This window comes from Lontra canadensis, unplaced genomic scaffold (genome assembly GCF_010015895.1).
Source record: "Lontra canadensis isolate GAN:19392208 unplaced genomic scaffold, GSC_riverotter_1.0 scaffold11, whole genome shotgun sequence".
Taxonomy (NCBI): Eukaryota; Metazoa; Chordata; class Mammalia; order Carnivora; family Mustelidae; genus Lontra; species Lontra canadensis.
Window position 1 is genome coordinate 10992572 of NW_022631005.1, and position 12341 is coordinate 11004912.

Below are 12341 nucleotides of genomic sequence, written 5' to 3' on the forward strand. Positions count from 1 at the left end.
TTATGCTGGGGACCACAGGTATATTTCCTGCTTATACCAGGTAATGCATATAAAAAGAGTCACTCAGTGTCATGCGCAGCTTTTTCTTCACTTCCACAGAAAAACCATGAGCAGCGTAGAAGCTTGCCCCTAAAGGATATGTGTTCCTCCATCTCAATATTTCTCCTGGTCTGATTTTGCATTGGTGGTAATTTCAAGTAAAGATTTCACCTTAAAGGGAGGCATTGGCTCTTCATATTCAAGAAGAAACCTAAGGGCCTTTGGTGCTTAGACATCCTCTAAAGAACGTGCCTTTTTGAAAACAGTCATGTTTTTGATTTGACATTCAATTCCATAGACTCTTAATAAACACCAAGACAGCCCCTCTCTCAAAGAGTTTTTAACCTTGCACACAGGCAAAACCTTTGGATCTGAATGCATACCATTAACTCTTGTTCCTTTAACTGGTTTCACCAGTTCCTTTAACTGGCCCTCATATAATATGATTTCAAGATTCTTTCCAACTCTAGTTATTGCCCAGGAAGTGCTCAGAGACCAAAGACTAAACAGAAGCCAGCCATGGAGGGCTCTTAAATTCTCCTGTATGGTAGCAGGAATCTGTTAGAGCCAGAGGCAATAACAAACTGACAGAGAAGAAAATCCTGACATAACACACATGTCAAAAGTAAGAGTGATAGGGAACCTGAGTTAGCTAGAGGTCACTGGCTGATGCCACCATTGCCTGACAGAGTGTTTCTAGTTAGGACAAGGCTTTCTTGATGCTTATTTTTGCCAAATGATGATTCATAACAAGTCTGCTTAATTATGAGCAAGCTTACCTCAACTGCTAAAATACAATAGTCTCTGTGTATATCCATTTGACCGAGTTCGGTTTTCAAAGATTCTTGAAACCCAGGTGGTCCCCTAAGCTATTTGGAATGGGGGGGTTGTTCCATAGAGATAAGATTAAATACTTACATGAAATGGTTTTTTTCACTTTCAACAAGTTATTTTCACATCATGTGATAATTAAAACCTAGCTAAACATGCGATGAAACAAACAAAAACCCAGGACTATCACAGAAAGCCAGGATGTTCTTCCAAGGCGGCTACTGGCCTTCCCTGACTAAGCCTCTTGGTAGTCCTTCAGCTGCTTCCAACTAATAAACAACAGAAAAAATAAGTCCAGGGTTAGTCAGTTGTTTTTAGTCGTCAGACACACTCAGATTTTAATTTAAGAATTATGACGCTGTTTCCATCGTGAGAAAAATTTGGAGAAAACCCAGGAGGAAAGAGAATGGCTCCTGGGAAGTTGGGTTGGTCAAGAAGGAAGCTAGGTGTGGCTCCGTCTCTTCTCCGGTTACAGCTTCAGTCTCTACTCCTTCCCTGAAAGGGTCAAGGCCCCACAAAAATAATCAAGCTGCGTTTCTTTGGTCCCACTATTCTCCGACATGAACTAGTTGCTCTGCCCAGTTTCGGTCTCTTGCTGTCCAGTGAGCACACCTGGGAATCCCCTCTCCACATCTTTGCTATGAGTGATTTTCCAGAAGCCACGCCCTCCTCCACACTGCGCTTAGGCTGCCCACTTGTAGGCTTTCGCCTCTTCCTGGTCCACAGTGCGGTCCCTAGCCACCTCAGCCTCCAAATAGCAGTTGTTCCCAGGAGCTCTCAGAGCACTGAATGCCATGCTTCACTTGGCAACTTGCTTTTGTCCCGATATTTTTGACATTTGATGCATTCAGATCTGATCTCCCCAGCTAACTGGGTGCTCCCGGAAAGAAGAAACCAGATTCCTATCTTTCACTGGCTAATCCCCTAAAAAGCCTGGCAGGGTGGTTCTGTGTCATGAACTCAGGGCATCACTTTCCACTTATCCTTATAAATTTAAGGACAAAAAGATAAAAGTGGGAGGAAAGAAGGGAAAAAGAAATTGTGTGAACACTGCGATTCTCTCCAATATCTGTACATTGGAAGAATAGATTTTGACCTTTGAAGAAAGCATCAAAAGGGATTGTTCTCCTTTCCTGAGAGGAATTCAAGCAGAGTGCTACCGGTCACCTGTTTTTCCTTTGTGGCAGGGATATACTTGCCCACCCTCAGACTTGGACTGGGCCTCTGTGAAATCTGGCCCAGCTCACAATCCCTCCTTGTCCTCTGCATTCTCTCTGCTAGAGCAATGCTGAGAAAGCACCCCCACGTGTCCTGTGGTACATCCGACTCGTGGCAACTGTTTCAAAAGCTAACCTGCCAGCTTTGTCCCTGCTGGAACCATCCCAAAGGTTATTGGCTACACAAGCAAACCATCCTGTTTTTGTCCAGAGTCACTGTTTACAGTGGGTCTCAAATTTTGCTACCTAGTAGAATGACCTGGGGCAATTTCAAAAATCCTTGTGCTCAGCCACACCCCACACAATTTAAATATGAATCCCTGAGATCGAACCCAGGCCTCAGTGTTTTAAAATCTCCCTCTGTGATTTCAATGTGCCACCAAGCTTGAGAAGCAGCCTACCCAAATGTAGGGGTGATGTTAGAAAAACACTGGCTTAGTCCAAAATAAGCACGTGACTGCAGAAGGCACTGCAGACAGAACTTTTTAGCTCTGATTACCAGGATGGTGGGATATCTAGCTTGTGATTAAGCTAATCTTCAGCATCTCCACGCTTTTCTCTTCCCTACGGTCATTTGGGACCCCATTAGCATCTCTACGTAAAAGTAAACAAGAGGAACTTGGTTGGAAATGACAACAGTACATTTCACTTTCTGTTAGTGCGGGGAGGAGCTCCCAGTTGTTCTTGCCCCTGACTGGTCATTAGTATCAACTACAGTATTTGAATCTAGCAGTGCAGCGCCCCGATCTCAGGGATGCTGGCTCAAGTTCTGTAAAACTTGCATTTCTTATCGTGTGGTCTCCAGCCCAGCAGCATCTGTATCACCTGGGAATTGTTTAGAAATGCAAATTCTCAGCCCCCATCACAGACTTACTGAATCAGGAATGGGGCATGGGTGGACACAGAAATCTATGTTTTAATAAGCCCTCCAGGGGATGCTGATCATGATAGAGCTTGAGGACCACTGGCCTAGGGAGGACACAGGTTCCAGTGATTTTGAAGAGATCCACAGGTGTTTCTACTGGGCAGCTTAGGTGAAAGTTGATGGGTTAAATAGTACTGTCTTACACAGCGGGCACCTGTGTCTTAATTTCATTTTCTACCTTCTCCTGATGTCCAGTCCTCCATAGGAGAAAGAGGGCCTTTCCCTAGGATGAGCATGAGAACTCCTGCATCATGTTAAAAAATAACAGATTTGATGTTGGTGTATTCAGTCATTTTAACAACTGGATTAAGTCTCCGCGAAACCCATCTAACTTCTCAAACATTTGTCAATAAAATGCTCTGTTCTCATCATCTCCCCATCAAATGAACTTTCCTCCAAAATTAAAACAGCCGATTAATAGTAACTCCATAGTCAAATATAACTGTCTTTTTTTATTCGAGAGAATAAAAGAGATAGGAATGTGAATGTGAAGCCTCCACTTCCTTTTGAAATGGGCCTCTGGGTCAAAATTTCATGCTTTAATTGGGCATCCATCTCATCCTTCAAAAAGAACTTAATAGTTTAAAAAGCTCAGGTTTTTTTGTGCAATGATGGCATTTAGAATTCTAGCTTTCATACACTCTCAGGATAGGTGCCTCTGGCAAGATATGTAATAAATGGGATCTTTATATGAACATCAATTCATACTTTACATAAAAGAAGTTACTATGCAATGACTAATGCTTCAAAGAGTGGCCAACAGGCTGGTTGTTCTCTTCTTGTCCTGCATTTGGCTGAGCCTGGGGGTGGGAAGGATCTCTTACCTCTTTCGGCACTCCAGTGATGCTTCATGAGAAAGGGGACAAGTCTATGATTAGTTTTTGTCTCTAAAACCTCTGATGATAAGTTGATGAGGAAAGATCTACTAATAGCCTTAGACAAGAGAAGTGGTTGAAATTGCAAGCATGCCTCTATCTATACGTCAAAGTCAGCAAGGCTGTTCACTCATGGACAGCTTGGGGCACCCCAGTCTGTGTACTGAGAGTTTACCTCGAGGACAGTAGATGTCTGGAGCCCATCGGTTGCACTCGTAATTGTCTGCTGCCTTTTCACAGGTGAAACACTTAAATCCACCAGGATATGGTGTGGCTAGAAAAAGGATCAAGAAAAATGATTAATTTTTTCTTAGACTGAGTACGGAATCCTGAAACTAGACATTTTTATTTTTCAGAAAGTATTCTCAAAACAGCCTGCCTGGCAGTTTCTTAAAAAAACTAAGCATGTAACTACCATTACTCAGCAATTGCACTCTTGGGCATTTATCTCTGAGAAATGAAAACTAATATTCACACAACACCCGTATGAAAATGTTCACAGCAACTTCGATTGTGATAGCCGAAAACTGGAAACAATTCAGATGTCCTTCAATGAATGCACGGTTAAACACACGGTGGTACCTCCATATTATGGAATACTAGCAATAAGAGTGAACTATTAATTCATTCGACAACTTGTATGAACTTCCAGGGAATTTTGCAAAGCGAAAAAAAAAAAATCCCCAAAGGTTATATACTGTATGATTCCATTTATAGAACATTTTAAAAATGCCAGCATTTTAGAAAAGGAGGAAAGATTGGTGATTGCCAGGAGTTAGGGATGGGAGTGGTTGGGGCCAGGGTGAGAGGAAGCTAGAGGGGAGGCCAACAGGAGGAATTCTTGTGCTACTGAAACTGTGCAGTGTCTTGACTTGGTGGCGGACACACAAAGTTACACATGTGAGAAAACTGTGCAGAACGAAATACACACACATACACCTGAACACAAATAAAATTGGGGAAATCTGAATAAGACAGGTGGCTTGATTATATCGATGTTAACGACCCGGTTGTGATTTTATTCTATAGTTTTTCAAAATGTTACCATTGGGGGAAAGTGAGTGAAGTGAACATGGGATCTCCCTGTGTTACTTCTTAGAACTGCTTATAAATGTACAATTATCCCCCAAAAAATTCCAATTAAAAATAGCCGCTCTAAAATAAGTCAATCAGAGAAAGACAATTATCATATGATCTCCCTGATAGGAGGAAGTTGAGAGGCAACGTGGGGGGTTTGGGGGGGTAGGAAAAGAATAAATGAAACAAGATGGGATTGGGAGGGAGAAAAACCATAAAAGACTCTTAATCTCACAAAACAAACTGAGGGTTGCCCATGGGAGGGCGGTAGGGAGAGGGTGGTGGGATTATGGACATTGGGGAGGGTATGTGCTATGGTGAGTGCTGTGAAGGGTGTAAACCTGGCTATTCACAGACCTGTACCCCTGGGGCTAATAATATATTATATGTTAATAAAAAAAATTTTTTTAAAAACTAGCTGCTCTAGATTTCCAATGATTCACTTTTCGGTTTCAATTACATAGACATGTCAATATGTATATATAAATATTAGGTTGAATCATTAAAAATTTCTTTAGGTTTGACCATTTTTGAACTATAAAACTGGCCATATCTCTGGTTCAATCTGATATTTTTATCTAGTTGACTTGACATGATTAAGAATCACTAGAGATGGACAGGGAAACGGGGAGGCTCAGTAGGTTAAGCGACTGCCTTCAGCTCAGGTCATGATCCCAGAGTTCTGAGATCAGTCCTGCATCAGGCTCCCTACTCAGCGGGGAGTCTGCTTCTCTCTCTCTCTCTTTCTCTCTCTACCTCTGCCCCTTGCCACCACTCATTCTCTTTGTCTCTATCAAATAAATTCTTGTTAAAAAAAAAAAAAAAGAACCCTTAGAGATGGTAAGTATCAGCTAAGAAAAAAGTCTTCTTTACTAAAATCTATGCTGTGCAGAGGTGATGCTCCCAAGGGCTGTCTCGGCCCATTTCCAGCATCCATGGGGCAACCTGCTGAGGGCACCTGGTGGATGTGGAGCCACTAAAGGCCTCTAGCTCGAACCTGAGGAATGGGTGATTCCAGGAAGCCCTTCCTAGCCTTTCCTCTCCCCTCCCCCTTGAACTGCCCCCTCCTACCTTCTGAAGAGACTGTCCTCTGGGTACGAGTATCTTTGCCTTCACTTAGCTCGCTCAGGCAGTGAAGTGCCTGGTGAGAGTCATGCTGCAGACTGTACCCTGCACACGAAGAGCCCAGCGGACATCTAAGGACGAGCTCCCCAGTGTCAGGGTGCCCGGAACGCCAGGGTGTCTCTGTCCGTTTCACTGATGTGCTTTAACTTGCTGCTTATCAACTCAGAGTTTTGCCTTGCATAAACAGAACTTTTGCATTTTTTTTTTAATTTGTAAAATTACCTGGCCTCTTTGAAAACTACAGACGCTCAAACAGTTCATCTGCAGGACCAACTGTTCTCCCTCGCAGATGGCTGAGCCTGCGTAACCCCCTGGTGGAAATCATCATCTCAGGGTAAATTGCTTTGCCCACATGGAACCAATTAAGTATGTTATCAAAAATAAATGAAGGAGGAGGCAGCAGCTTAAGGCCAAAATTATGGGCCAGCTCTAACTTTGATTTTCACCTTGCGTGGAATGGCTACCATCCTTGTACTTGCTTGAGACATGTCACAGAGCTGACTGACAATATCCAAGAACCTGACAGGACCCAAACTCACAACTGTCTAAAAAAGACAAGGAACTGGACCTCTTTAGAAGCTAACCACATTCCTTCAGGTAGTTGGTGACTCAAATTCCGAAACAATGATTGTGAGTGCGTGAACTACTTTACAACGGACAGCCGCACTTCACCATGGAAATTTCACCACGAGGAGACACACTCTCCCCATCGTACAGTTATTATAAAAGAGAAGTACACTATTTCGTAAAACTACACACAAATAATGTTTATATCTCCACATCTTGCCGTCTAGATAGGTGAGTTACATTTGAATTGAAAGATGCTACTTAGGTAAGTACATGCCTGAAGAATTTAAAACAAGCAGGTTCTTTTTTTTTTTAAGATTTTATTTATTTATTTGAGAGAGAGAGAGCGTGCATGAGTGGAGAGAGGAATAGAGGGAGAGGGAGAACCAGATACTCTGGCTGAGCAGGGAGCCCCACGCAGGGCTCAATCCCAGGACCCTGAGATCATGACCAGCACTGAAGGCAGCCGCTTATCCAACTGAGCCACCCAGGCTCCCTGACAAACAGGTTCTTAAATTCCAAAGCCACTCCATATTCTTATGGACACTCAAATTAGCTTATTTGGACATATACTGTTATGAGAAAACCCATACATAGTATTTTAGGAAATTGTCTGATTGGGTACATGGAAAAACTAGCTTCACTATCAATTTAAAAATGTGTAATCTATAAGTCAGTTTAAAAGAAGAACTTTAAGAGGCACCTGGGTGGCTCAGTTAAGCGTCTGCCTTCAGCTCAGGTCATGATACCAGGGTCCTGGGATGGAGCTCCCCATCGGGCTCCCTGCTCAGCAGGGAGCCTACTTCTCCCTCACCACTCCCCCTGCTGTGTTCCCTCTTTCTCTGTGTTTCTCTCTCTGTGTCAAATAAATAAATAAAATATTTTTTTTTAAAAAGTATTTGAAAAAAAAAAAACTTTAAAACAGCTTGTAAAATTTGAGGAATTATCAAAGTAAGTGTTTTGGGGGGAAAAGATGTAAATGATTTGTCACAGAAAGTATTTCTCAAAAAATTATCATCATATGCACCTAGGTTTATAACTGCAAGCTAGCCGTTCCCCTTCAAACTGCATGATTAATTCACGAGAGCATCCAATTTTATCTGTCACTACAGCCAGTAAAACTTTTCACCGGAATGCTGGATTAGTTATTCCTGGAAACTTTCCCATCAAAGAGATAAATTAAGAACTCTGAATGAAGATTAGTGATCGAGCCATTGCAAGAATAAACTTATTGAGAACCTCGCACTAGTAAGTTGTAGTGTTCCCAAATCTGGATTATTTAATAGACTCTTCAAAATGACCTTTTGTAAGACTAGTGACATATGACATTAAATACTAAGTTATTAGGAATAACTTACACAAGGAGGTCTGGACTCTGAAGTTAACCCAGAGTGTATCAAAATCTAAATGGGAATATGAGCTAACACACTATGGTAGCAAAAGGACGCTTTGTTTCACATCATTTATCTCTAAACATGTTTATCAGCACATACCACTGACGATTAACTAAATGATCTCCTTTTCAGCGAGTTTTACTTTTAAATCTGCAAGTTCATTTCTGTGTGTGTCTCAACCACTAATGTTTGCTTATAGGAACTTGTGTTTGCATCTTGGTTGGTAGTACTGATCAGTGAATAATCAAACTCTTTTCAGTGACAAATCTTTTCAAAGGGCCTCCGTTTTTTAAGTGGCTAATTATAGCACAGTGCCAAGTAAATGGTTAAATTCTTCCCTCTGGAAATATTTAACCCAAACTAAGGTCTACAGATGAGCAACTGTCTCCAGTAACTTGCTAACTGATACTGCATCTGATAAAGAAGTTCTTTTTTTAAAAGGAAGGAAAAAGATTCCTAAGAGATGTGTTATTTTCCTCTTTGTTACTTCAAAGCATTGCAGGGCAAGTAGAGTTTCAAATCGTTGTGGGCTCAGCTGTGAATGAATCTAATTTGGCTCTTGATCACAGAGTTAATAAGCTTAGTATTCTGTATTTCAGGGCATAAGTCCTTGGTCCCTCAAGAGTAGGTGATTGTAAAGAAAAAAAGAAACGTCAAAGTGCCTAGTTACTTCCTGTAATTTAATCTGTCCATTAGAGTCCCATGGTCAGATGTGGTTCAACCGACTATAATACATTCGTAAGGCAATGGAAGAGATTTCATCTTTGTTTCCATCTCTTGGAACTTTTGCCTGGACAAAGGCCTTCAGTTATCAAAACTGTGGTGAGAAGAGAATCTTGTAAGAGGCATGCTGCTACGAAATGCATCCAAACTTGTGTTATTCTTGCAAATCAATTCCCATTGTTTTTGGAAACTGGATGCAAACTTAAAATTTCTAGAACTCTAATAAATCGATCTTCCTTCTGAGTCCATCTAGCCACAAAATTTTGCCAGTATCACTTGAAGACTATGAACATATTTCTGACAGAAATGCATTTTCTGATACCTTTCTTGAGAGTTCCCTTACTCCCTAAGACCTACATAGCATAGAATTATGAAGAAACTTGGTTGGCTCACTATCTGGGCATAAACAAGCCCCCTTCAGAGATACAACTTTTTGTTCCATGTGATTAAGACTCAGAATATGCAACCAGAGGGGAAACTGGATTTCTCAGGAAAGGTTTCTATTATGAGTAAAGAAATGGAGGCCAAGAACAGGTTGCAACCACTTAGGATGTTAACTCTTCTGACATCTGGAACCCAAATAAGTCACTCCATTTCTCTGAATGCTAACTCCTGTTTTGAAGGTTTTATTGGTCTTTGGTATTTTAATCATAGGGTGGGAAGAAATTCAACATTTTTTAAATGAAAAAGAAAAGAAAAGCATACAAATTATAGAAAAGAATGTTATTGAGGACAGTGCCTCAAGTTTGAAAGCCATAAAGTTGATTTTTTTCCTCAAAGGTTAGAAACTTTAAAAATTAGGGAACCAGGGGGTGCCTGGCTAGTTCAGCTGGTAGACCATGCAATTCTTGATCTCAGGGCTGCAAGTTCTAGCCCCACACTGGGTTTAGAGATTATTCAAAAATAAAATCTTTAAAAACAAACAAACAGAAAACAGAAAAATTAGAGAACCAGAGATCAAAGGAGATTAGTCATGGGATGCTGAACTTTCCCCACCAGGTTTCAATCTCACCCCACTTAGGATCTCTGAGGGCTGTTCACAGCCCATGGGAAATGAGTTTGTTTGCCCAGTGCAGGAAATTCATGTGTCTTCTCAACATCTCTGGCATCACTGATTTCTCCTTGGATAGGTTCTGAGCGGTATCTAACATTGATGGAATCTGGCTCACTCGCTGACCCCAGGAAAGCTGTTTGTGCCTCCATCTACAAAGTGAGGTGATTATATTAATAATTCAAAGTCAAAATAATCCCACTCTTCCTTCTATTTTTTATGCTCTATGTTCTACAGATACCAGCTTATTTGTAGAGAGATCACTCTATCTAAACCTGGTCGAGTGGGTACTGCTCAGGGGCAGAGGAACATGACCTTTTAAAAAACCAAAGTATAGGGGCACCTGGGTGGCTCAGTGGGTTAAAGCCTCTGCCTTCCGCTCAGGTCATGATCTCAGGGTCCTGGGATGGAGCCCCGCATCGGGCTCTCTGCTCAGTGGAGAGGCTGCTTCCTCCTCTCTCTCTCTCTCTCTCTGCCTGCCTCTCTGCCTTCATGTGATCTCTGTCTGTCAAATAAATAAATAAAATCTTAAAAAAAAAGTGTAAAAACAAGCAAACAAACATCAAAAACTTCCGAAATGGTGCAGAGAATTGTGAAGTGGGAACTGTTGGCAGTAACTTCAATCCAGCAAGAATTTTTACTTTCTGTGACCAGTCGCAGAGACTCTGAGAACTCAACTCAGAGCTGTTGGTAAATCACTGATGTATAATATAGCTTAGAAATGACATCTTCTAGCCTCCATACCTGAAGATCAAATCAGAAAATGCTACCAATTCTTTCTATATGGGGAATTCTTTTCTCTTAAGACTTATTTATTTTAGAGAAAGAGAGAGCATGATTCGGGGGAGGGGCAGAGGGAGTGAATCTGAGGCAGACTCCATGTTGAGCACAGAGCCCAACATGGGGCTCAATCTCGTGACCCTGAGATCAAGGGCTGAGCCGAAACCAGGAATTGGCTGCTCAACCGACTGAGCCACTCTGGCACCTCACTATGGTGAATTCTTTCTAATCAGGCCATGGCCTTATTTACTTAAAACAGGCCACATGAGCGGAACTTTCTCTCCAACTTCCAGAGAGTGGGAGTGATTGCTTCTCTGGCCTGGCAGAGCTCATCCTTCAGAGATCCCATTCTGAAATGGCCTTTTCAGATAGGGGTCCACTCAGCCCAGGCACTGACCCACCACAGCACTGGCACAGGAGTGGTGTGTGTGTTTTATTCTTGCACACTTAAATCCAATCCCCTTGATTTTCCTCCCCACCCTGTGTGGACAATGACAGCCTCAGGGGAGGCCTACTTTTTGGCCTAGTGACTACTGAGTCTATCACTGATGCGAACAAAGAATCCCATAGAAACCAAAGGTTTTAGCAATCACAACCGAGACTGAAATCTAGGTTTTTGTTCACCAAGTCTAATAAAAAAGCATGGCTCTTTGGGGAAAAGAACAAAATGCAATCCTAGAAAACACAGCAAGTATCCAAGCACCTTCTTTTCATGATTACAAAAATCAACAGTCCTACAAAAACAAGGAGCCAGATAATCTTTCCACACAATTAACCAGTAGGCACCAGCCTTTACTGGTAAGAATGTACAAAAGCATTAAGTCCAAGAACTATCTGCTGCCTGTAAAACATATATTTGGAATTCAAAAATTAGAGTGACATATTTTCAGCAACCTCAGTTGACCACCTAAGCCAATTACCACAACATCATAAGCAATGAACATCCAAATGCCTACTATATATGTGCCTAGTATCTTATGGCTATTCTTTCTAGTCCACAAAATAATGCAACAGGGTGTGTATTATCTTATCCATTCTAGAAATGTAGAACTCAACACTTAACAAGATGCCTCTACCATTCATTGAGCATTTACTCTAAGTGCTTTGCACACTTTCCTTTATTTAGCCTTCACAAAATTAGGGAATTTATTGTAAGACAGAAGGCTACAAAGCAGTTGAACTAGCCACTCACCCAAGATCCAAGCCTTTGTGCATTCCGCGGAACACCTCTCATCTAAAGCACAACACAGACACATTAAATACCGTAACTGTGTGGAGCTGAAGGAGTCCGTGTGTCTGCCTCCACTTGGGCTATCGAGATCCTCAAAGCAAGAACTATGTTTTATTTGCCTTAATACCTCCTATCACAGTGCTTGACACATAATAGACACTCAAAAAATGTTTGCTGAACAGAACATTTCCAAAGAGTTACATACCTCAGGACAAATGTTAATGGTCAAAATATACCCAATAGACCCAGCTCTCACCTCCACAGGGGCCCTGCAGAATACAACTCAAACAGATATAAAAGAGAGAAGATAAATACAGAGACAGAGCTCAAAAGAGGAAGTAAAACTGCTGTGTTTTCCCCAAGTGTGATCCTCAGAACACCACCAGTAACAGGAGCAGCTGAAATTCTTGCTGAAAGCAAAAATTCATGAGTACAGTGCCAGATATGTGCAATCAGACACACCGGGGAAGGTATCTGGGCACCGACATTATTATGCACTCCCTAGA

The 12341-nt window shown here is 41.7% G+C and overlaps 1 protein-coding gene across 4 annotated transcripts in view; it reads right to left on the bottom strand.

Moving 5' to 3' along the window:
• Positions 1-12341, bottom strand: part of LYPD6 (LY6/PLAUR domain containing 6) — a 122273-nt gene that overhangs the window by 14917 nt on the left and 95015 nt on the right. For all 4 annotated transcript variants that reach the window (XM_032856091.1, XM_032856089.1, XM_032856088.1 and 1 more), the window contains one exon: positions 4063-4161. In XM_032856091.1, coding sequence (XP_032711982.1) covers positions 4063-4161 — 99 coding nt within the window. The remainder of the gene's footprint in view (positions 1-4062; positions 4162-12341) is intronic.